General features: G+C 45.1%; 1 protein-coding gene across 7 annotated transcripts in view; it reads left to right on the top strand.

The window, feature by feature from the left end:
* Positions 1 to 25,344, top strand: part of DOCK7 (dedicator of cytokinesis 7) — a 97,793-nt gene that overhangs the window by 433 nt on the left and 72,016 nt on the right. For all 7 annotated transcript variants that reach the window (XM_030455721.1, XM_030455728.1, XM_030455727.1 and 4 more), the window contains exons 2-4: positions 9,227 to 9,332; positions 23,278 to 23,453; positions 24,275 to 24,343. In XM_030455721.1, coding sequence (XP_030311581.1) covers positions 9,227 to 9,332; positions 23,278 to 23,453; positions 24,275 to 24,343 — 351 coding nt within the window. The remainder of the gene's footprint in view (positions 1 to 9,226; positions 9,333 to 23,277; positions 23,454 to 24,274; positions 24,344 to 25,344) is intronic.

Raw genomic sequence — 25,344 nt, 5'->3', positions numbered from 1 at the left:
GGTCCGCCCAGGCCGTGTGAGCCCCGGGGGCTGCGGTTCCCCCCGACCCCAACAAAAGGGGGGGAAAGGGGTGGGGGAAGGGATGCGGCTGTGTGTGTGTGTGCGCCGTGTCCGCCTCTCCCGGTGCCGCTTCCCGAGGGAAGCGGGGGAGAAAGGAGGAAAAGAGCTGCTGGATTCAGCTCCCTGCGAACAAAGGGCGGGCGGGCCATTGTGCAGCCCCTCTCGCCGCACAGTGGGCGGCACAGCGCTCCCGGACAGGGTTTTCCTGCCGGTGCGGGGTGCCGGAGCCTGACCCCTGCCCCTGACCCCTGCCCCTGGCCCCGGTCCCGGCTGCCTGCACCGGGTTTGCCTTCGGTGCTTGAGGCGGGAGTGGCAGGGACGGCGGCCAAAGCCCTGTCCGGCACCTGGGAGCAGCGAACCTGCCAGCCCTCTTCCTTGCTGCCTGCAAAATGGAGAAACAATTCCCTTCCTTTTGTGTGTGAGAAGTGGCGGCTTCATGTGAGCACAGCTCCTTGGATATGTGAAGCTATTTGAGACTGTGAAGCGTTAAGCCTCCCTGAATCTGATAAAGTTTGGGTTTTTTGCTTGTTTGGTTGTTTTTTTGTTGTTTTAAAGTGGGATATTTAGAGGAAATTACCTGCTACTCGCAAGTTTCTGCAGATCTGTATTCCAAGTTAGGCATGTGGCTCCAGGCGGGAACCACAGTTTTCCTGTTTGCAGGTCTGACCAGATAGGTTTTGGTGCCCGCGGTGCCTCTCCTGGCTGTAAGGAGCAGCAGAGTGGAAGTGGGAACTCTCAGATTAGCTGGTGCTGCTCGGGAGCTGTGGACAGGAGTGGAAGGAGTATCATATTCATGCCATTGAGTGAGAAAATTGCAGGTACATGTAGCTGCAGTTCCAGAAGCTGTGATGGAAAAGGATCACGGGCAAGGAAAAAGGAAGTCTAAGGAAAAGGTTAATTGGGAGGTAGAGGAGTGGCATCAATACCACCCCCCTCATGATCTGAACATTAGTCCTCTCTCGTGGTGCTCTGCAAACTTTGATGTGCATCAGCCAGGGGTTAAATGTGACAGATCAAGGTTTCAGGAACAGAGAGAGCTGGATTTGGAGAGAGCTGGATATGCTGCTAGACTGTTTTTTCCTGGTTCTTGATTGTAGTCATGGAAATAGTCACATGCAAGGCAAGTACTAGAAGTAAGAGCATAAGAATTCTGCAGCCCTGGCAGGAAGTTAAACGAAATGGCCCGGGGTGACTACTGTGGCTGCTCAGTGTTTCTGCCTCCATCAGGCCCTGGCTGGGTGCAGACAGTTCCCCTGGCAGTAGCACAGACCTCTGTGTAGCTTCTGATCTAGTCCACTCCGTGTGTGTGCAGCCAAACGGCAGCAGTGTGTGTGCAGGCAGAGGTGGTCTTCTCAAGAGGTCAGATTTGTTTGTGGAGTTCACTGTTTGTGCCTGCAAGAAGGACTTAGGTGGTTTGCAGTGAGGTCAGTTCCTCTGGAGCAGGGCTTTTGCTTCTCCAACACTCTCTTCTACTCTTATTTGTAAGACTGCTGTATTTCTCTCTGGAATGTCCCATATTGCAGTGTTTTCTGAGGAGTCTGAAGTTCCTGGTTGATAGGCAGCACATCCAGTGCATGTGAAGGCAAAAACTTGTAGACAGGAGATGATGTAGACAGCACCCAGAGGTGTCCAGGCTGAGCTGCATCCCTTCTCATGCTGACACAATGTGCTGATGTGAGTGTTGCTCTTTCAGAGGATGAAAGATCCAAGCAGGCAGCATACGGAAGTCCCAAGAGCCGTGTTGGTGGCTGCTGAAAGCTCTCCCCAGTTCCATTGTTTTAAGAAGAATAGTTCCATCACATTTTCACACTCTGCCCTCCGGTTTGGCTTCCTCGTTGAGGTAGACATAGTATTTGTCTTACTGACAGGAAATAGCCAGGGTGCTCTTGGCTTGGCTGCCAGTGTGTTGTTCAAGTGGGATGCAATTCAGATCCAGCAAGGTAAATGACTTCAAGGCCTACCTACCAAACACATGCAAGTTTCCAAGCTGGTTATTACAGTAGTCAGAGAAAAAGAACCATGAGTTTGGGTGTTGTGTGTCTTAGGAAGGCCACAGCTGTGGTCTGCACAGCCCTGATTTGCTACCAGTGTGGTGCACATCATGGGTACCTGCAGGCCCCCAGTGGCTGTTCATAACCAGTCTTTGGTTAGCAGCAATCAGCAGTTGCAAAATAACTTTTTAAGGTTGTCTTGGTATAAGGTATTTTTCTGATTGGGTCATGCAGCATTTTAATTGGAATGCTTTAAACTAGAACAGATTTTTTAGGCTGACCTTTGGCTGTCACATGTACTTACTACTTGACTCTCATCAGAAAAAAATCTTGAGTTAAACTTACTATAGTGGGTTAATAATACCTGAAATCTTGCCTGAAACTGTTAATTTTTAATTGGAAATATATTGGCAATTGTTTTTTTTTTATTAAACTGAACATGTGCTTCTGCAGGATTACAATACTTCCCTATATGCATGTATGCTATTTTTTCCCTCTCAGTGTATGAACAGAGGTACCTCTATTTAGTAATTCTTTTCAGCTCATATGGCATTTGCAGGACTAGAGGAGAATTAGCAGAAGGCAGGATCCACCCAAGCAGAGATAAAATTCACTCATTAAGACATTTGATTTAAAAATGAACAGTTCCTGTGTTAATCTGGAGGAATCAGCTAAGCAGGGACTGGGTCTTCAGTATGGACCCAGCTCTGTGCCATGTGTGGCCCCTCTGGGGTTGTTCTGTGCTGTCCTCACCCCTCTCTGCACTTCAGATCCCCAGTTGCATTATCCCAGTGCATTTTCTGGGAATGGGACCACTTGGCAGAGAAATAGGAAGTGGGAGCCCCCCCACCAGAGGGGTCAGTTCTGAGTTCCTGAATGTCCCAGTGATGGAAGTGGGTTGTATCCCAGCTCTCCAGTCTTTCCCAGGACGTGCAGGTTTTCCAGAGCTCAAATACAGAAAAAGAAACTATCATCCCTTAAACATCACCCAACAGACATAGGTCACGAAAACTCATGTAACCTTTCATGGAGGCCTGTCTCTCAGTGACTTGTCACTGCTCTTGGACATCCTGTGATGGGATTCTCCAGGGAATCCAGAGCTGATTCTTTGGTCGGACCATCACCATTTTGAAAGTGTCTTTGGTTGGGAAGGGTTTTGCTCTTCCTTTACTGCTCCTGTAGTTAGAGAGGATCCTTCTGGCTTGGAAGACCATACCTGCCTTGCCCTCTGTTTTGCTGTGCATTTCAGCCTCACACAAAGACCAGAGTGTGATTTTTGCCCCTGGTCTTTGTTCTGTTGATGAGAATTTTCAGTTTTCCTGTTCCTTAATGCTGTCTGGAGAAAATTGTTTTCACCCTTGTGGGTCCAACCCCTCCTGAGGTGCTTCCATGTGAACAAGAAGCTCACATTGCCATGGGGTGCTGCTGTCTGGGGCTGGAGGGTGAGCCCTGGCTGAAAGGGGGTGACCTTGCTCTCAAGCATTCTGTGATTTGGGAATTCCCCTTCACCCTAGATTGTGTAGGGACAGATTTCTGGAGTAATCACAGCTTGTTGTCTTCATGGGTTTGAATCGAAGGGAAAACACTTCTGTTCACTACATTCAGAGCTCGCATCTTATTTCTGCTGAAGCTCTCTTTATGCTGACAGGATACTGTAAAAGGTGACTTGGGAAGACTAAATTTACATTTGTGCTCATTTAGGGTCCTTTTACAGTGCCTGAACGAGGTGTTGGGGAGACTGACAGCCTCAGGGTGAACAGGGCTGGTGTGAAACCTGCACCCACTGAAACCCATGGCAAAGCTGTCACTGGCTCCCACCCGCAGGGAATCCAGCCAGAAATGTGGCAGTCACAGCAGGATGCTCATCACAGTTAACTCTCTTCCTACATCCAGATGCCATTTGCTTTGTGAAAAGGCTTCTCAGGGATAACTGGAAGCATTTTTCACTGGAAGCTTCAGAGCAGCTTCTCCCTCTTCTCCAGAACTCAGCGTTGCCTGCCCTTGCTCAGCTGCTGCCAGGGGCTTGTGTGGGAGTCGGCAGCTCTCTGGAGAGCCCAAGGAAATCTCTGACTGCTGAAAGCAAGAGAGAAAGCAGGCAGAGCAGCCTCTGGGGCTTGGCTACAAGGCTTTGTGCAGGGCTGCCTTGTTAGGTTTAAATTTTTTTTTAAGGTGAGATGCTGCATTTTTCTCTCCTGAAGAATCCAGTCCTGTGGTGATGTACCTGGTAAGGGAGCTCATTCCCTTCACTGCAGCCTAGAGGTGACACTTAATCATCAAGTGTTACCAGAAGAACACTACAGGTGGTGTTGCATGGTGTTTTCTGGTTTACTCAATGGTAAGGAAAAAGGGAACATGTTGTTTGTTGCTCATCATCTGTGTTAATTTAAGAACCCACACTGACCCTGCGGTCTCTGGGATCAGGCTGGGTATTTCCACAGCTTCAGGTTGTAAATCCATCCCATTTCACTCAGAAGGGAAGGAGTTCACTCTGGAGGAAACAGGACCTCAGGTTTAGGAGGAAGGCTGCATCCAGGGCACGGCTGAACTGGCATGGCAGCTGAAGGCCAGAGCTCACCCTTCAGCAGGTTCCCTCATCCACCTTGAGTCATACCTGGTGAGTCACACCATGGCTCAAGCCTGGATGGAGCTGTCTGTTCCACAGGCAGGAGAGCTCAGGCAGAGCATGGAGGGACAGAGGGACAGATCATCAAGAGCAATGCAACCAGCCAGTGCCATTCTTCTTTGGAAATTAGAAGCATAGACAGATGCCTCCAGCCATGGGCAGAGCTGCACACAAGTGAGCAGGCTGTTGGGGGTTGCTTTCACTTTAAAACCTAAAGTATGTAAATACAGTTTTCTCTGCTGCTGAGAGAGAACAAGCAGCTTTGCTATGGGCTGGCACAGATGCCTCACTGTACCAGGCTGTCTTTCTCAAGAGGCAAAGGCTCTCTGAGTGCAGTCACTGCACGTGACACAGAAGATGAACAGGCAGGAGTAACTGTTTTGTAATTAGTGTGCTGGGGAGAATTGATTTACAGTGCTCATTCAAACTGGGGAGGGCTGTGGAGGACAGAGGCTTCCTCGGATCACTGCAGCAGGTCATCTAATAACTGCATCTGGACCCACCTTTTTGGGGAAAGGGAAGAGCCCATAACCTTGCTTGGCATAACTGGACAGGTCTTGGTGAGCCTTTTCTTGGGAAGGTAAAAGGAAGAACCATGAGTTCCAGTATGCTGAAAAAAAGTCCCTCAGCCACCAAAAAGGAACACTTTTTGGTTTTGACTGGCTGGGCTGCATAGAAACAGAAATGATTTTTGTGTGTAGTAAAGAAAGGTGGAAGTGCAAACCAGTGGTTTCATTTTGCTATTTACAGCTCAGAGTACTTTGAGAATGACTGGTCTTGTTTTGCTTTAGAAGCCAGATCCAGGGGGGATTTTTTTTCTCTCCTTTGTCTTTTTTTTTTTTTTTTTTTTCCAAACCACATGCACACACAATAATAAACCAGTGAAGAGGGTCAGAAAGGAAGTGACTTGGGAAGATGTACTTTAAACATAGACATTCATGAGTCTGTGGGCTGTAATTAACTGGAATGTTTGTCTAAGGATCCCATGTTAATATAGGATAGTTATTAAAGGGGCAGTTTTTTATTTGCTCTTTTAATTATCAGAGTTTTAATGGCTGCTCTGGTCTGCCTAATGAATTTTTTTTTTCATTTGAAAGCTATTTTGAGATTTATTTTTTTTCTGGCTGGGTTTGCTGTAGTACACTTTAACCTAAGTTGGTTTAGGAAGTGCTTCTCATTAGAAATAGTGTTCAGGGTTATTACATTGCATGAACTTGGTCATGGATAGGTGGCATTTATCATGGACAAAGAGCTTTTGGAAATGGAGGAGAGGGAGAGTGTCATATCAGTTGTAGGGAAACTGTGAACCTCTGTGGTGAAGCAGTCAGAAAGCAGTCCTAAGAGTAGTCAGCTGAGGGGTTTTCTCAATAGGAAAATACTGGTTTGGTCCTACAAAGCCGTGGTCAGGCCCTATCAGGAGCGAGCAATCAGGATGAAACAGTGTTATGAGGTGTGATGGCCAACTGGAACAACTGTGGAGAAGAGCCATGGAGATGATGAAGGGAGCAAAAAGCCTGTTGCAGGATCTGAGCTTGCCCAGCGTTGCAGAAGGGAGGCTGAGAGGGATGCAACCAAATTTTGCAAATACCTTGCAAGTGGGAAGGAGTTGGAGCAGGGCTGTTGAACCTCTTGGTTGATGCTAGCACAAAACCAGATTGGTGCAGAGTGCCCATAAATATGCTGGGTGATCTAAATGGTTTCTAAATGCCAGAAGCATGGTGCTTTGCAGAAGAGGACCAGGTGCTCCATGCATTTGTGAATGCTGTGACACAGAAAGGTAGCCAACAAGAGCTGTGGATCAGACTGCAGGCTTGGAGGAAGCTGTAGTAAGTCCTGCAGACTCCACTTGGGATTTTCAAGGTTTGGGCAGCATCCAGTTACTTCATGTGGGGAGAGGTTTGGTTGGCAGTTGTGAAAGCTGGAGAGGTAAGACCACTGAAGACTTGAAAGCAATGGTGGTGGCTTGGTCAAACCAATCAGAGCTTGCTCAGTTCTGACTTTGTGATCGTGCATCAGGGGGATTTTTAGTATCCACTGAGGTTATTAATGGTGCAGCAACGTAGAGCTGCCAGTGCTGTACAGCACATAGTCAGAAGCTGTGCTGGTCAGTGCCACACTTGTGTTTATTCCCTGATAGCAGCTGATGTTTCCAGCAGGGATGGTGTTGGGCAGGGCAGTATTATCCTTGCAGACTCACAGTGCCTCTCAGCAGCACTGCTGTGGCAGCCAGGCTTGCTTCTGCATCAAGCTGGGGTAAAGCAGAGTTGGATCTAGAGCTGAGGGTGCATTGCCAGGCTCTGCTCCAAACACAGCCCAGCTCCCATCCCAGCTGAGGCCAACCCACAGAAGAAAGGACAGAGAGCCCCTCTGGAGTCTGTCACAGAGTCACATCCCAGGTTCCTGAGGAGCAGTGCTGAGTAACAAAGGCTGTGGTTTCACAGCTGAGGATGGGTTTCTTCCTCTGGCTATAGTTTCCATCTGGAAACACTGCTGTATGTCTCTTGGAAATGGGGAGAGATTTTGAGTTTGTTTGGTTTTTTTTTATTCTGGGTTGTGTTGCACGGTGAAACACGTGCTGTGATTTTTCCTGGCAGTGAAGGGCCCTGCTCCCTCCTGCACATCCTCAGGAATGAGATGCAACACACACCGAGTAAGAGATTGGGTTTTAAAGCAGAGATCCTCTGCAACCCAGGGCAAACTTTTCAGTCTCATCAGCCACAGATGTGTTGTGTTCTCCACACCAAGAAGCCATTCTAATGCCTTGCAATTTTTCCTATAAATGGTGGCAGCATGCAGGTTGTGCTCTCCTGCCTGCACACTTGTGAGTGTGTATGTGGTGGGAGCAGGGAAAATGGGTTTTCTGAGGGCACTCAGACAGCCTGAAGGTTGTCCATCCCCAGCAGGAGCTGTTTGGTCTGCTTTCAGAGGCCACCCTCCAGAAGTGAGGACAGTCTCCCATGGATAAAGGCAAACATGAAGCAGATGATGTCTTGCAGCCAGAATACATAAATTTTTTTTTAAAATTGATTTCCTTCTGCAATACAGTTTTTTAAAAGACAATAATGCTTCCTCCAGCTAATCTTACACCAGTCCTCTGGCCTGAGGAAACATCTGCTCTCCATGGTAGTCTTGGTTGTCCCACCTAGTTCCCTTTTAGAGTTCATCAACATCAGTTGCCTCCACCTGCTCTCCCATCTCAGTCCAACAGCCCTCACTGCCACAGCAGTCCCACAGCCAAGAGTCCTCAGTCCTTAGCAGCTCACGCACAGTATGTTGCCCTGAGGGACATCAGGAGCCAGTCTGTTAGCTATGATGCTGTTCCTGCAAAAATTGCTGATAGAGCAGAAAAACAATCACCCTTGTCCTTCCAGCCTCCTCATTTGTGTTCATTCACTGGTTGTCATCTCCTTGGAGCTGGGACTTTCTCTGGTGTGCTGAATGACAGCTGGGAGCAGGTCTGTCACTGCCAAACTGGGCATTGACTCCTGGAGGAGAGCAGTCTTGTGTTGGTGAGGTCCTGTGGACCAGGGGCAGTCAACTGTCCCCATGTCCCACCACTACCTTCCCTGTGTGAAAGGGAAACAGGTTTTTGTTCTGACCCAGTTGGTTGTTTCCCATAGACTGTTCCCCTGATGCTTCAGCCCTTGGTGAGGTTTAGAAAGAATCTCTCAGACTTGGTTTGAAAACAATCTGTTGGGTGCCTTGAACTGTGGTCAGACCAAACTTCACCTTCTTTCTGGTTGCACTTTGGTCATGCTCAGCTTTGTGATGGTCTTAAAACTCATCTCAACACCTCCCTCATTTTGGGCCTTCAGGTAGGAACGATTGTCCTAATACAGCAGAAGATGCTGGTGGTTTACTCTGATCCATGGGGAAGGTTTTCCTCTCAGGATCTTCCTAAGGACTTTTTTCCCTTGCTCAGAAGGATCATCTCAGGACTCCAGTGTTGGTGAGGTTTGGGATGGATCTCTCAGATTTGGCTTAAAAATAATCTGTAGAGTGCCCTGAATTGTGGTTCCTCCCTAACTGCTTGTCTGCCCCCCAGGTTGGATATTGGGTGGAAGGTGGCTGCTGCTCTTCTTCTTTGTGACTGCAAAAAGCAAAAATAGTCGAGGGCTGGCAAGGGGAGAGCAGAACACAGGAGCATAGGTGTGATCAGGCTTGGAACTGCTGAGGGGTACACAGAGTGCTGGAGGAGAACTTTCTGTGGTAGGAACTGGAAGGAGCCTGCTGGGAGCAAGTTTATTTGTGCTCAGTGTTACATGCATTTTATTGCCACAGATGTGCACAAAAGAGCAGTTCACAAAAGGAAAAATAATAATTAAAAAAAAGTAATTGCTGTTAAGAAAGTGCATATGAAGCCTTGTGAGGATTTTATGATTCTCAGGGCATTTAAATCACAAAGTCTGTTCTCACTGGCTGGGGACAACTCTTACTCCAACCAGTTCACCAAGTGTTTGGTTTTGTGCCAAGAGCAGAATGAAGTGTGTTTGATGTATCATCTTCCTTGGCATTCTTTTGCAGAATTAATGGTGTCCCTGTCTTGTTTCAGAACCGTGGCTGCAGAAGTCAGGAAGCAGATCTCGGGGCAGTATGGAGGGTCTCCCCAGCTTCTCAAAAACCTCAATATTGGAGGCAGTGTCTCTCATCACACAACTGTAAGTAATGCTTGGGGCATGGAAGGCTGTTTTCTTGTGTCTCTTGTCACTCGTGATAGTGGCACCACAGTGGCTCATGTGTTCTTCAGAGGTATTTTAGATGTTGTTGTGAAAGGTGAATGTGGTTATTCCTCAGGGATGTGTGTTTACTTAAAAGTTCACAGTCCACTTCAAGAGGAGCTGAAATGTAGGCCATGTTGTCAGGCTCACCCTTTCTGAAGTCAGCTTTTCTTGCATGGCCTACCAGTAATCTTCAAAATGTATTCACTGTGGTAGTAAAGTTTTCAAGAGTTCAGCAGACTTTTTCAGGCTGGAAATCTGTTTTTGGAAGTGCAAATCTTTTGATTTGGGTTGTTGTTTTGGGTTCACAGCAGTTTCTTTTGCAGCAATCAATTAAAAAACCCAAATATCATAGCATCTTGTTTTCTTCTAAGAAGGTTGATTAGGTCAGGCAGTACTGGAAGTGTGCCCTGAATTTAATGGTCTGTACAAGTGTTCTGAGGTTACAAGAGTTCTTCTCTTGTTTTGGAGTAGAATCCTGTAGAGTTTTTGCAGTTCGTGTGGTGCTTTGTTTCCCAAGAAACAAGTTAAAACTTTCTCATCCAGAGCACAAATGTATCCTTGGAGCTCGTGTCACCACACAAGGGATCTCCAAGACTTAAGTTGACCCCTAGCTTAGAGGTATGACTTTACTGCAGGCTGAAAGTTCATCTTTAAGGAGATCCAGCTGTGCCAGAGTCACTTGGGATTGAGAAGGGATGGAATTCTTGTCCTCTCCCTCTGCACCAGCTGTGTGAGTACAAGGAGACCACAAGGGTGGCTTTATCAGGAGTTTTAATTGGTGAGGGAGCATGAAGGAGGAGGTGTTAATGAGAGTGGGGTGTCCAGGGCTGATGCTCTATCACAGCCATCTCTGTTGGAGTGTGGGATGATAATGCAAAGCCCTGACTTGGCACTTCTCTATGGGTTTTTGCATAATCCAGCATTAGGCAACAGGGAGGGACCCTGGTTGCTGGCAATGTACACTGGATGGAGCACTCGGGGACATGGAATCCAGCTCCCTGCAGCAATGGAAAGCTGAGGAAGACACCTGCTTTTGAAGGCCCCATTGGATGCCCATCCCACGAGCTTCCACACCTCACTTGTCTCACATGTGGTTTCACCTTGGCCAAATTGATTTTCTGCTCCCCATTGCTTTCATAAAGCACCATCTCTTCTGTGAATCTCTTCAAGCTGTTCCTCAGTCAAACATACTTTTGAAAACTGTTTTTCTTTCTATCACTTTCTTTCACTCTGAATTGTCTCTTCCACTTTTTCTCCCTATTTCTAATGTTTTTCCATTCTACAGTCATCAAAGAACCATTCTGCATGCTCAGAGCTTCCATCCTGCCAATCTGCACTTGTAATTCTTTATGCAGGGTCAGATTTGTTGGCTGCAGTATTGTCAGCCTTGTCTCCAGCTCTTATATCTCTCATTATCCTGTTGCTGTTTTGTTTTCTAGTAAATATATGCAAAAATCTATAAAAATCCTGGAAAAGGTCATGCTACATAGAACCAGGCTCTGAGCCTTTCCTGTCAAACTGCATTGCTTGATGGTTGATGTGATATGCTCCTAGTTTGTCATATCAAATTCTGTGCTGAGCAGAGATGTTCCTCAGAAGCATGATTAACGTGGAGTGATAGTTTGTAGGAGATAGTCTGCAGGAAAAATAGATTTGGTTAAGTCATGAGTCTATATCCTGAGGCTGCATAATATGAGAGAGGTTCACTTGTAGTGAATTTTGGGTTAATTTCTCTCCCCTAGGCATCTTTCAGAATCTGTTGTGCCTTCCTGTCCTGGTTTGATAACAAACATTATGCAGAGAGAAAACATTACTGCTGTGAAGCTGAAATAGCTGTTTATTTTAGAGAAGTTCAGAAGTTTGTGTGTCACTCCCCTTTTACAGAGAAGAAATAGAAAGCCCTGAATCTTTGTGGCAGTTTTGTGTAGCCCGACTGGTTTGGAAGCCTGGAGTGGGGTGCATAGTGTGGGTTTAAATAGGTAATTTATGTTAAAATGTATGGATATTTTAATAATGCCATGTGCTTGAGCCATGTATCTCTACAGTGGCAGCAAGTTACCTGGTGAGTGTGCAGCATGGAGCTGGAGGGCTTCTGCTGATAATGCAGACGTGGTATCTCCTGCCCAGTGCATCTTGCTCATCGTGTTGAGCACTCCCTGTGGGAGTTATGATCCAGATAAGGTCAGCACTGAGTCTCTGTTGAGAGTTGCCAGCAGTAGCTCCATATGGTAATTCACCTGAGAGTTATCACAGGCATTTTTGTGGTGCTGATGTGAATGAAGGGCCTGCAGCACTGCTTGGTTGTTGGGCCTTTTGTTTCGTGTTGACTGAGGCCAGTGCAGGGACTTCCCACACTCAACTGACCTGCATGCATGTGGTTGAACCCAGGCCAAATGCAAAATACCCTTCAGCTGAATTTTAGCAGTTCTCCTTCCCTTTGCTTCATGAGCAGCAATCACAATGCTGCCACAACTGTTTCTAATTCAGTATCTGGTAGAGCTGAGAGAAGACACTGATTTCAAGTGACTGTACAGGAGCTTGTGGTTTGTTATTATCAGCCTCCACCCTTCTGCCACTTTAGGAGCAGCTGATTCTAATTGCAGATTCTTTAAACCACAGATGCAGGTCCAAAGCCTTTGGAGTCTTTTCCTGTAAAACCCAAGGAGCTGAACAGGGACTCCTTGCAGGGTGCAGCCCTTGCACCACTGAGCTTTTTATTTTTGAAATCCAGAACAGAAGGCACTGATAATTTGTTACTGAGTAATAGGAGCTGGCAAGGTCTTAGAGTTAGTTGAAGGAGATTTTATTTTTTGAATTCACTTTTACAAGCCTCTAAATCCACTGCTGAATTGAGTGTGTGTTTGCACCTTGCTGTTGGTGTTCTGGTTTGTGTGCTTTGGTATTCACTCCTGGGAGCTGTAGCTTCTCACCACTAAAGTCCCTGACTGAATGCACTGGCAGTGAAGAGCTTGCCCTTCCTTTCAAAAAATTCCCCAGGGTATGGGGCATTTGCTTTGTTTGTTTGATGAACAGGCCTGTTTACTATGGGCTATTATAATCCCCCATGACTAACCACTTTCTTTTCTTTCCAAGTTTATTTCTTCTGTTGAGCAACTCCTTGTGCTATGATGCTCATTAACTCTACCTGCTCACCCTCTGTTGGATCCCTCCTTTCTGCACACTGCAGCCTGGCAGATTCCTGATTCCTCTCCAGGTTTCTGCAGCAGTTTTCCCTGGAGGTGGATTGTCAGACCATGAGTTGCTGCTGAAGCCACCCTGATTTTTCTCTGAGCCTCTGTTTGCAGTTGAATGGCTGCCTGTTACACTGCCTTGGTGTAGGAAGAGCAGAGTTTTGGTTTGTTTCTGCAAATAGACAAGTAGGCTGTTTTTTTTTTTCCCTGTGTGTGCTGTCCTTTTATGAGGGCAGGTGATATTACCAAAGGACAGAAAATAATCACTAGGTGTCTGGACCTCATTTTATTTACAGCCCAGCTGTTTCTGTGTCTTGTTCTACATCCAGCAGCTTTTGTTGATTAATGGCATTTGTATTTTTCAAATTAGGTGAAGGCTTATGAAATCTTGGATTTCTGAATACTTCACTTTCAAGTGCCAAAGGTAGTTGCTGAAATGTTTTGGGTTATTGTCTAAAACTTGGATACTGTTTTTTCTAAGAGCATCTTCTCAGTTTTCTTTTTTTTTTTTACCCTTTAGAGGTATATTTCAATCAGAAGAGCAGCTTTTCACAAAAAGCTTGCAAATAAGCAGAATTAATGTATGCTCAGTTGTTTTCTAGAACAATCACAGCTGTTTCCAAAGGATTAGGGGTAACGTCCCCTGCCTGTCAGTGTGCCTTATGGCAAAGATGAATGTTAGTATGAGGACTAACACTTTTATAGGAGTCTGGAAAAAAGGGGTCTGGATTCTTGGATATGATGTGATCTGACCATATCTGCTCAAAGTGCTCCATTTTCTCCATGTAAAATAAAGGTGCTGACATTTGCTTGGCTCTATAAAGCACTGCTGGGTTGATGGGCATTATCTGGGCTAATTGAAGCTTTGACTCAGATTTATTGAGTGTCAGACTTTGGTTGTGTATTCAGAGATTGTATCTAATGAATCCAGTAAGAGAATATAGGTTCCTTTGTATATTTTCATTGTTTATTTTAGCATCATTTAGAAGAAGAAAAGGTAATTTGTGCAAATGAATGGAAAACACTGCAAAGGAAAACACAACCACAGCCCTGTGTGGCATGGAAAAGGGTGTTTGGAACAGCAATTTTATCACCAGAATCAGGAAAATGAAAAGGAAAATAAGCCAAGTCTTCACCTCACTCAGAGCTGACTAAGGCTTAATAGTGACTCCCATTAAATGCATTTCCTGGAGGTTTTGCCCTGCCTTGCTGAACGCTCTCCTCATCAGACAAGGGAGGATGGGAGAGGCATCCACATCCTCTTCCCTGCCTCCTCCCAGCAGGGATTGGGTCACAGTTAAATCTGCTCTAGTGCAGGCACTTGCTTTAGTCAATTTAGCTCCATCCTATTTCTGCCAGCAGCAGGGAAGCCTGTTCTAGAGGTTGGGAGCATTTTTTATGTTAAGTTGGTGAGTCTGATATCCACAGAGAGGTTGCTGAGTCCCACTTATCTGCAGTAACCTGAACAGTCTCTATGTTACCAGAGACAACTGGTCTTATCTAAATGGTACTATACCAAGTAACTACTGCAACAAGGCATCCATAACAGGCCCATTACTAAATACTCAATCTAAAAATGCCATCAAATCCTGCTCTTTGTTTAAGTGAGTTGTGACACATTTTTCAAGAAGAAAATGCAAAACCAAAGCAAGTTTAGTGGCAATGTTACTAATGCCCAAAACTGCAAAAAGTTCTTAACGTTGGATTCAAATTGCAATGGCCAAACTCTCAGTGGAAGCCCCTGTGGGGTGCTTGGAGTCTTTCACCCTAATAATATTGCCAGGGTCCCAGCAAGGGGCCTGAGGAGGGTTGGGTGGATGTGCCTGGTTTTGCACTGCATGTGCCCTGAGCTTGGGTTGGTTTGTTAGGTGAAGCTTTGCTCCCTGTGGATGTGTGAAACATTTTTCACCTAGGCATGTACATAAACCACTTCAGCTGTCCTCTGGTGCTGCTCCTGAGCATGGCAACTCCAGCTCTGGCGCCTTGGTGTGTCTCCTGCTGTATCCATACCCAGGATAAATTGCCCACTGACAGCTGAGTGGCTGTGCCAGGTATTTTCTGCTCAGGGGAGCATGCAGGTTGGTGGTTGCTACAGTTCAAAGCCACTGTGCTTTGCCTCTGTGAACCCTGAAGATCTGGAGGGACCCATCCCTGCTGATCTGCTGTAGTGTTTCTGCCAAAAGTGGGAAGACTGTGATTTTTCTGCAGTCTCTGGTCAAGCTGTTTAGGTTTTTAGTTTCCTAACAATGAAGCTTTGATGTTTTCACTGTCTTGGTCTCTGCACTCTCACTTTTGGGGGAGTTCATGAGATCTTTCAGATCAATCTCAGTACTCACTTTTTCTATATCAGAGTTATTGTGTCCTTGAAATACTGGCTCTTGGTGAAATTACATGATTCTTACTCATCAAAAAGATACTGTCTGTCTTCTTACCCATCCTCAGAGGCAGAATTCTTCCTGTTTTTTTCTGGTCTTTCTGGGTTTGGTGAGAAATTGCTTTAGTATTCCCAGATAACTAATTAATCTCTGATCAGTATTAATATTTCTATGCCCAAATGTCTTCTTACATTAGCAGCCAGTTATAATAGCAAATAACCTAGCAATATTTCTACCTAAAGCATCTCCCTGGTTTTGTGGCTGGCTGTTACTACTTTATTTAGGATCCCTCTCTAGGTAGGTGTATTTAAATATTGCCTTTCATTAGAGGCTTTTTCCATTTCAAGCATTCTGACATTACATGAATTTGACACACACACAGATCATTGGTCTTGTGTGTAAAAAGGAGTCCAAAACTTGATACTAAATATTCTCACCCCTTAAAAACTGAGGCTTCAGGCTATTTCTGAAAGAGTTTTTGTCTTAGCAGAGAATGCTGACAGAAATTTCTGAGGCACATTTGCAATTTGAAATGCAGTTTTATCAACCGTTCTCTCTACTAATTACACCTTTTAAAAACATCAGGCAGAAGAGGTAATAAGAGTTAGAGTGAGGCAGGAGATACAGAACTGCATTCCAGAGGGAGTAGGCATGTATGTGGAGGTAATGATTGCACTTTATGGCTGGGGAGGTGACCTCATCTGGCTGAGGGTTGGTAGCTGTTTGTGGTTGATGAAAAGCAGAGATTGCCAAGGAATCTCCTTGGTTTGTTTGAATATTTCCATGTATTATAAATTAAACCAGCAAATGAAACTTGGGAGTTCTCTGTGCTCATCAGTCATAGGAAATTAGGGGTATGGGGTTTCTGAAATGCAGTCATGGCATTATTCAATGAGTGAGGCTGTGGTTCTTAGCATTTGGATCCAGTGATGGCTGTTTTTGGAGTAAGTGTTTAAAGCCAAAGAAGAGATAATTTATGCAAGCAAAACATGGTTTTTAATACTTGGGGATTGTCAGTGGTTAATACTGCACTGCTCACGTTTCAAAACCTGCAGGAGTGACTATGGCCTGTAGTTCACACTTAAAATTTGCAGGCAAGCTCAGGAAGGTAATGGTTTAAAGACATACATTTGCTAAAAAGAGGCAACAGTTTTGTTTTTATTATCTTCTCTTAGCTTGTTACATTTCCTACATTTTCAGATGTGCCCTGAGAACCCCCTACATCAGATTTGACTCCTGAGATACCAATATCCCTTTAAGGGTGACAGGATTTTGCCACCAGGAGAACAGACCATCTGCATTCCTGAATGCTCAACAGGGGAAGTGACTGTTTGCCCTGGAGACCTAGCAGATAGCTAAGGGAAGGCTGGGGCTCAGCTTTGAAATGTTAATCTGCTTCTTCTGTCCTTCTAAGATTTTTGCCCAGGGAGGCAGTGGGTGGGAAGTTGGTATTAATTTAGAATTTGAAGCTTTGGAGCAATCTGTTACAGTTTTAACACATTATAAATGGCATAATATTTAAGGGGGTATTGAAGTTAGGAGGGAACTTTGTCCTACTTTCAAAATTGGCAAGAAATAGCACCCTCATTTTGAAGAAGTGCCTGGCTGCCAAGTAAAAATAGTAGTCAGGATCCTCCCTGTGATGAGGAGCTCTGCAAGGTTAATTTTTCAAGGTCCCTTATTATATTCTTGCAAGGAATCTTACTCCCACATGGGAGGCAGAAGGTATAAACCTCCAGTCTTTGCCATTGTCATTTTGACAGGGCCCCAAATTGCACTGTGATCCTCACAGCCTGGGTCCCTGCCCCTGGGGGGGGGGTGTTGTGCATCTCATTTTAGATACAGGAAAAAATTGGTCTTGGATTGGGCCACGAGCAACTTGGGTTCAAATTCCTGTTCTACCAGATGCATCCTGCCAAGCCACCACATCATCACCATTTCAAATGCCATTGTGGCTCCCAGTGAGATTAAGCATCTTGGGAGGGCAGAGGTGAGGAGGGAGAGGGAAGTGTGAGGGACAGGGTGCTTGTCATGGCTGTGCTGACACAAGCAGGCTGGAAGAGCCTGCAAAGTCATAGCTGGGATCAGTCTGTTGCTCAGAGCATGTCCCAAGACACAGCTTGTGTTGCTCTGGACAACACGTGTGGGTTAGGCAACAAACTTCTGGAAGAGGATTTAGAAATATCCCTCTCTTTGTATAGGAAAAGGAGAGGTTTAAGTCTTTCAGGCAAATTGCAGAATGCCTGTGGATGGCAGAGCACACAGCAGTGTTGTACACAGGACTGCTTCAGTATCTGTGAGCTGGAGATAATAATTATCACCTTTTTTCTGCCCTGGTTGCTGTTGTAATCCCTTACTGACCTCCTGCACAGTGCCCAGGAGAGCAGACCTTTAGTCTTCAGGTACTGGTGTAGGTGTAATTGGTTCAATAAGGCAGCAAACTGGAAGGGTAGACTTTTCAGGCAAGGGCATGTAATGAGTGCTAATTAAATGGCATGCTAATTAAATGCTTACCCTTTGGTCATTTTTTGAGCATGATGGAAAAGTGCATCTCTGGCAAGCATCCTCGTTGCCTTTGTTAGGGAGGCATCCCTGCTGCCTTTGGAATCTCCTTCCCCTCTGCAGGTTTCCTGAGCAGTTTTACACACCCAACACCACCAGTCAGCAAAGCCCTGGTCACTGGGACCTGTGGGAAGTCCTGCTCACCAGAGGGGTCTGCTCTGCACTGGAGGGAGCTGGCTGCAGCCATCTGCTTCCAGGAATGCCACAGCAGAGCAAGTCCAATACAAATCTACCTTTTGTATTTTATTTTTGCTCCCTTGGTTGGGTGGAATAAGCCATCAGCTTTGCAGCATGGTGCCCTGAGTGTAGCTTTCCCTCCATAGAATCATGGTTTGGGTTGAGAGGGACATTAAAGATCATCAAGATCCAACCCCCAGCATGGACAGGGACACCTCCCACCAGCCCAGGTTGCAGAAGGCTTCATCCAACCTGGATTTAAATATTTCCTGGGAAGGGGCATCAGCAGCCTCCCTGGGCAACCTATTCCAGTGTCTTACTACCCTCATAGTGAAGAACTTCTTCCTAACCTAAATCTTTCAGTTTAAAACCATCACCCCTTGTCCTGTCACTTTCTCTGGTGAAAAGCCCCTCCCCAGCTTTCCTGTAGCCCCCTTCATCTACTGAACACCTCTGTAAGGTCTCCCCAGAGCCTTCTTTTCTCCAGGCTGAATAACTCCAACTCTCTCCACCTCTCTTCATAGCAGAGCAGCTCCGGCCCTCTGATCAGCTTTGTGGCCCTTCTGTGTCCCCTCTCCAACACATCTGGATCTTCCCTGTGCTGGGGGCTCCAAAGCTGTGGGCAGTGTTAGCCCTTTATCCATGGGAGCCCTTTGCTTCTGGAGTCCTTGGGTGAGATGCTTGGCTAAAATAAATGAGGGTTTGTGTTACCCTCCATGGAGTTACACCATGCTCCTGAGCAGAGGCTCCAGATTTGGGCAGATGGTTCTATAACTGATGATGATACAGGTAGGTGCTCAAAAGAAGGACATAAATAGGACAGGGACATGTTTTGGGTAGCAGGGCACTAAAACTACAGCAAAATACAATGTTTGCCATCCAGAGAAGGACAAAGTCGATGGGAAACGAAATTTTATTTTCAAGCTTTTAAGGGGATATAACAGTGAAGAATAACACAGCCTTAAAGAGGAAAGCCTGACTGTCCCTGGTGCAGGAGAGCTGTAAACCTTTGAAATAGGGTTTCCAAATGCAACTTCTGAGGGCCATAACTGCAACAACACAGATGCACCTGTGGAACCTGTGTGTTACAAATAGTTTATGGAAGCCAAATCAATCAGGCTGGTGTCTTAGTTGAGCTGGCAGAGCATGTGTCTGCCATCAGGTTAAGGACATAGGCAGAATGTTACTTGCAAGTGATGTGTTTGATTTGGGGTAATTGGGTGTGGAAGTCTGGAAAAAAAAAAAAAGGGAGTGTTGTTTGATTTCTTCAATACTTTCAGTTTATCAGAATGTTGTAGTTGGTGTTTATGTTGGCAGGGAGCAGGTTATGCCCCTCTTACTCATACCCAGCAGCCCCTTTCTCTCTGGGTAGTCCTATTTATTTTAATAGCAGCAGAATGGTGTTTTTTCTGAGTGAGGTGGCAGTGTCTGATGCTGGGATAGAGACTGGTGTTAAGGAATTGCCTGAAAGGTTATCTAAACTTTGATCTGTAATCACAGGCTGCTCAAAATCCAGGAGTGTGTTTTAAAAGAGCAGTAATCAGGGCTTTGGGAGTAGGTTTTCCTTTGTGTATTTTTGGTTTGTATTTCCCATTAATTTAGACTATTCCCTAGGCTACACTACACTAGGCTCCTGTTCCCAAAGGAGGACAATTCTTTCCAGAGGCCCTTAATAAACTCTGACTGGAAGAAAGGGACACCTTTTCAGTGATTTCTTACAGTGATGCCCCAGTATCACCCTGTTAGGTTTATTAGCTGGACTGCATGCTTGATTGAAATTGTCCCTGTGCCTTTGGAAGTCTGACAAAGAAAAACCAACTGTGCTTCATGGAGGAGGCACCTACTGGCATATCCTTGGAGCTGTCAGGAGGAACTGGAAAGGCCTCTTTCCTGGAAGATGGATGGAGGTTGCATTGAAGATTGCTGTCTGTAGCCTGCCAGCAGGCAGGGCTCTGGGAGAAGCAGCTTTACAGCTCCTCAGCTCTTTACCTATTTCAGCTGGAGCAGGTTTCAAACCCTTTAAATGCTCAGCTGAAAGTGGGACTTGGTATTCTTGTGTCAATCTGGAGATCAGCTGTGTGTCAGAGTGGTGCAGAAGGATAAGGGGAAAACTTCTCTAAACTAACAAAGTATCCCAATCCTGATTGACCAGGGGAATCAGTTGTTGGATGCCTCATTATTTTTTTTCCTGGTGCCACCAGGTGGTAAACTGGGCCAGGACACTTGGTGGTGAGAATGTTAGAGCAGGTTGTGCTGCTCAGCCAGCAGTGGGGCTGGGATGGTGAGGTGGGGTGAACCTGGACTTGATCTGCATCTGTGTTCCTTCTGAGGGCTTCACAGGACAATTGCAGGTGACTGATGCTTTGGGCAAATAACACAGGAATAGCCCCTCATGTGCTGTGTCTACTCTTGGTCTCACCCATAACTTCAGAAGAAGTATAAAACAGGACAGAAGTTAAGGGATCATCAGTGAGAGCCAGGAGAGGAGTTCTTGTGGTTCAGTTCAGACACAGGGACACCACTCGGGTTCATTTTCCTTTTGGTGCATTTGTTCATCCTTATTTCGTCCTCCTCCTTCATCACTTCTTCCCCCACAAATATCTGAAGCTTAAAATAATGTGCTTGCCTTTTACCTGCCAATAGCCTGACACGAAGTAGTTCCTCTTCATAACCATGAATTTATGTTTGGCCTGTTTACTCAGGTGCCAGACAGTATTTCTGACTGCACAGATGGTGAGTCTAATACAGGCTTCTGGGTTTGACTTTTATGTTTGTTTACATCTTCATGGTACAATAGTTATCTGAAGAAACAAACTGGAAAATTGTGGAGTGCAACCTCAGGCCTAATCCTAAGGTGTACAAAGGGCTTGAAAACCTCCAGAGCACAGAGCTGGGTGTTAGGTAGTCCCAAAAGCACCACCCACCATTTGGGATGAGGGTTTTACTGGCACAGCCAGTTCATTCATCTTTTGCCCAACACATTAGAAAGCTTTTGCTGGACAAGTGAAATTTGAGATGTAAAATGGCAAGAATGGGGAAACATGATGGGCTTGGAGCAGTAGCACTCTTTCTCTGGGTCTGCCTAGTCCTGCATTTTACTTTTCTACTCTGCATTTTACTTTTTTTTTTTTTTTTCTTGTCTGTTTTAATTTTCTAATAATCTGGATGAAGGAATTAGATCAGAAAGAATGAAGGGCAAGATGCTCTTGGTTAACCTGAGGAGATGCACAGATAAATGACTTCATGTGGGTTGAAACACAGCTCTTACATGGTCAGCTCAGCTTTTCTGAGCAAATGCACTGGAAGGTGCCTCAGCTTTGGAGCTGCTGGTGTGGAAGGAAGGTCAGCAGGAGGTGTAAAAGTAAGTCTTAAAACATTGGAGCTTAAAAATAAGGTCAGTCAAGCAGCTTTAAGTCACCCTCTGAGGGAGGTTGCTTTAACCCTCTGGCCTTCTTGCAGTGAGGATGTTCTCAGTGTGCAGCACAGATCTGTGCTGCCATTTGGATGAGGCTCTGGGCTGGCCATGGGAAGACCTAAGGGAAGGCCTTTTCCCAGCACATCCTCAGCTTTTGTTCAGGGATTTTGTTATTTTTATCTTCATTTGCAATGAGTCTCCATTTCTGGATTCTTGTTTGAGTTTGGGGTTCATCAGGGGAAAGGATTATACACATGCAGTGCAGCAGTAGTATTATGCAGCAGCTCTTCTGAAAAAACCCCAAATATGCACTTTTTGCAATTCCTCAGTACTAAACTGTCACACTTCACTGCTGTAGGTTTTGTCAGTGCCTAATGGAGGTGGTCTGTCTGTATGGCAGAAACAGATCATGTGAGGTGATGGCACATTCACTGTGATGTGGGAAAGAGCAACAACAACAATACTGCTCATCACGAGTTTGCAGTGATTAAAACAGTTAAAAGTATCTGGTTTGGATTTTAGAAAGTTCCCCAAATCACTTTCTTTAAGTTCAAGAGTTCAGGATGAGAAGTGGAAAAAAGATTATAAGGTCAGAGCTAAGATGGTGCATTTCTTTTGTTTCTTTACACAGAAATTGTTATTTTCCACCTGAGTTGCAGAACTAAATACTGGGTTTCTAGACATCTTTTTTTTCTTTCTTTTTTTTTTCTTGGTGGATCAGATTCTTACCTGGCATAAAGTCATCTGGCCCAACTCACCTGGCTTCATGGCAGTCATGTCATTTTTCTGCTGAAGAATTTGCCTTCTGTATTTTAATGAAGTTGCAGTGTTCATTGAAGTTGGCTGCATTAGGAGAGAGATTCTGTCAGTGTTCTCTGTGTTAGCCAAGTCTTATTCCTTGAATAAAAAGGTGATTTGATTCATTGCAGAACTTTTTGGCAGTCAAAGTTGAAAAAACCTGGCATTTGGGATTGGCATAGCAATTTTTTGAGAAGCACAAATAAAACTTTAGGAAGTGTTTTTTAATGTCACCTCCAACCTTAGGAGGTTGTCTCCAAAAGACAAGCTCCAGGATGGTTCCCTGTCCCACAGAAACCATGTGGATGACAGGAAGTAGTAGAGAAAATCTGCTGAATTTTGATGTGTTTTTGTGACTCTCATTAAACCACTCAGCCTCACTGGGATGTGCCAGGGAATTCTAGGAAATTCTGCCAGTTGCTGTAGAGACAGATTCCTCAGAACTTGTTTTTAGTATTTAATTTTCTTAACATCTATGTTTATGTACAGACTTATGTACAGCATAATGATCTCATATCAGAATATACATATTTATATCATATATGTATGTAAAAATACACAGTTATGCAATGTGAGTATATATCCAGTTTATGCAATTTTTTTTTTTTTTTCAGTAGGGTGAGATCAGGACTGCCAGTGAAATCCACTGCTTTTCTGCACTTGTGTTTGTTCAGTCATTCCTTGTGCTTTGGGTGCAAGATTTGTGCCCAGGAAAGATGCTTTTTAGGCATCCATTTTATTAAAGAGCAGTGTCCTGGCATGGGTAGAGTCATCATGGCACCAAAGGTCCTAATGCCAGGCAGAAGAGGTGGTTAAACTTGTACCTGTGGCTAACAAACACTGAGAGAAGTGGTGTAATTCAAAATAATGTTGGTCTTTAAAGCTCTGTGCCTGAGTTCCTGGTAAATCAGCCCTTGCTCTGGATTCCTCTCTGGGGGCTGTGCCTGAGGGTTGGAAGGGTTCTTGCAGCTTGGATCTGGGTGAAGGTTCCCTTTCTGATCAGAGCATGGTAAAAACAAATCCAAAGACTTACACATGGCAAACAAACTAATATTTTTTTAAAGTGCAAACTAAGAGATTTCTTGAAAAATACATGACAATCCTTTTTTCTTACTTATATTTTTTTAGATGGTGATGGTATGTATCACAGAAATAGCCAGAGGAGTATCAGATAAGACATGAAACCAGCTTTGGGATGTGTAATAGCTAAGGTTATTTAATTTAACTATTGTCTGATAGTAGATCAAGTTTCCTCAACCAGGCAGAAGAGCTGGTTTAAAAACCAAAGCAGAAAATGTGCATGTGATTGCTCTTTTCTCTTTCCCCTGGGTTTAAGACCCTTCCATTGCTTCCTCTTTTCCCAGGTCCCGCTTACAGAAGCCGTGGAGCCGGTTGATTTGGAGGAATACCTGAACACACACCCCATCCCAGTGGAGTCTGGGCCCCTGAGGGACTTGTTTGAGTTTCCTCCCGATGACATCGAGGTGGTGTACACCCCCAGAGAATGCAGGACACTTGTGTCAGCTGTGCCTGAAGAGAGGTAGGAGGTGACAGGGTGACACCTCGCCCCAGGGAATTCATTCTTCTGGATTTGGGCATCTCTGCAAGGCTGAGGCCTGGAAATTTTGTCTGTAGATGCCTGAAAGTAAATACAGACCTAAGTGGTCTTGCTGCCAGGAAGGCCAATGGAATCCTGGGTTGCATAAAGGAATGTGGGCAGTAGATTGAGGGAGGTCATTCTGCCCCTTGCCTCTGCCCTGGAATACTGCATCCAGTTCTGGGCTCCCCAGTTCAAAAGAGAGAGAAGATTCACTGAGAATTCAGAGAGAGATTCACACGAGAGAGTCCAGTGGAGGGCAACAGAGATGAGTGGGGGATTGGAGCATCTCCCTGATGAGGAAAGGCTGAGAGAGCTGGGACTCTTGAGCCTGGGGAAGGCTGAGGGGAGATCTTGTTAATGTCTATAAGTATCTAAAGGGTGGGTGCAAGGAAGATGGAGCCTGACTCTTCTCAGTAGCTCCCAGTGACAGGATGAGGGGCAACTCTTGACTATGAGGGTGGCAGGGCAGTGGCACAGACTGCCCAGGGAGGGTGTGGAGTCCCCTTCTCTGGAGATACTCAACCCCCACCCTGGATGGGTCCTGTGTGATGTGCTCTGGGTGATCCTGCTTTAGTGGGAGAGTTGGACTGGATGATCCCAAGAGGTCCCTTCCAGCTCTGATAATTCTGTGATTCTGTGAAGGGGCAGTATATATTTATGTACTCTCTATATACACACATATAATATTATATATAATGACTAAGAAGTCATTCTCATGTCTGTGATTTTGAATGTGTTTTTATTTTATTCTGTTTTAACAGTGAGATGGATCCTCACGTGAGGGACTGTGTAAGAAGCTACACAGAAGACTGGGTGATTGTGAACAGAAAGTGAGTTCCCCTGTGGTGTCTCTCAGCTTGGTTTCATATTTAAATTTGTGCAGGATGGCTTGCTGGTATGAGGAGGCTCAAAAATTATTGTCCTGGCTACTAGTTGCCCAGCTCAGCTGAACTGATGCTTTGTATTTAGCTGAACTGATGCTTTGTGTTTTGAAAATCAGATCTCAGACATCCAACCCCCTTGGGGCATTTCTGGAAATGTAGGCCATTTTAGTCAACAGTTGCTCCTTTAAAATGGAAGAGAAATTAGGGAATGCAGACAAGTAAAATTACTTTCAGTGTTTGGTTTTTTGTTTGTTCCATACATTTTTAGTTCTTTTTTTAGAGAGATCTTGCATCCAGACTTGTAACAATGTCAGATTTATGTGCAGTCACAACCACCTAATAGATAAGATGCCCTGTGCAGCTTTAATTTGTTCCCAAAGAGACTTTGAGAAAGTACATCATTTAAACAACTAGCTGTTAATGTTTGAACTCTCACATCTGTCTAACGAGTTAACAGTTTAGAGAATGTGTATGCATTATTTTATGTAAATTAGCTGGAACTACCTTGACTTGCAACATACACTCTTGAATGATTGAGAGTCTGATGACTTCAAGAGCTACTGTCAAGGAGTCAGTGATCCATGTGATGTGCATCACCTATAAATGACTTGACTACAGCTACAGCTCTGCCCTTGTGGCAGTTGCTACAATTCACTGGTTTAATGTTGTCCTGAGAACCACTTCAGGGCATGGCAAAGATATGCTTTGCAGTCCTAAGATGACCTAATAAAAATGTGTTTTGTTATCTCATACCAAAAAAAACCACCAAAAACCAACCCACCCAGAAAGAACCCAGAGAGAGAGAGAGAGTTTTTATTAACTCCCAGCCTTTGTGGGCAGAATCTGGAAGATGCAGGATGCAGTAGGCTTGAATAATGTGACCCAGCCAGCACACCACTTGGTTTCTCAGCAGCTTTCACTGGTAACTGGAATACCTGGCTGTGATT

The sequence above is a fragment of the Calypte anna genome, chromosome 8, assembly GCF_003957555.1.
Source record: "Calypte anna isolate BGI_N300 chromosome 8, bCalAnn1_v1.p, whole genome shotgun sequence".
Lineage (NCBI taxonomy): Eukaryota > Metazoa > Chordata > Aves > Apodiformes > Trochilidae > Calypte > Calypte anna.
Note: the sequence above shows the minus strand (reverse complement) of the source record. Positions and strands in the feature narration are given on the sequence as shown.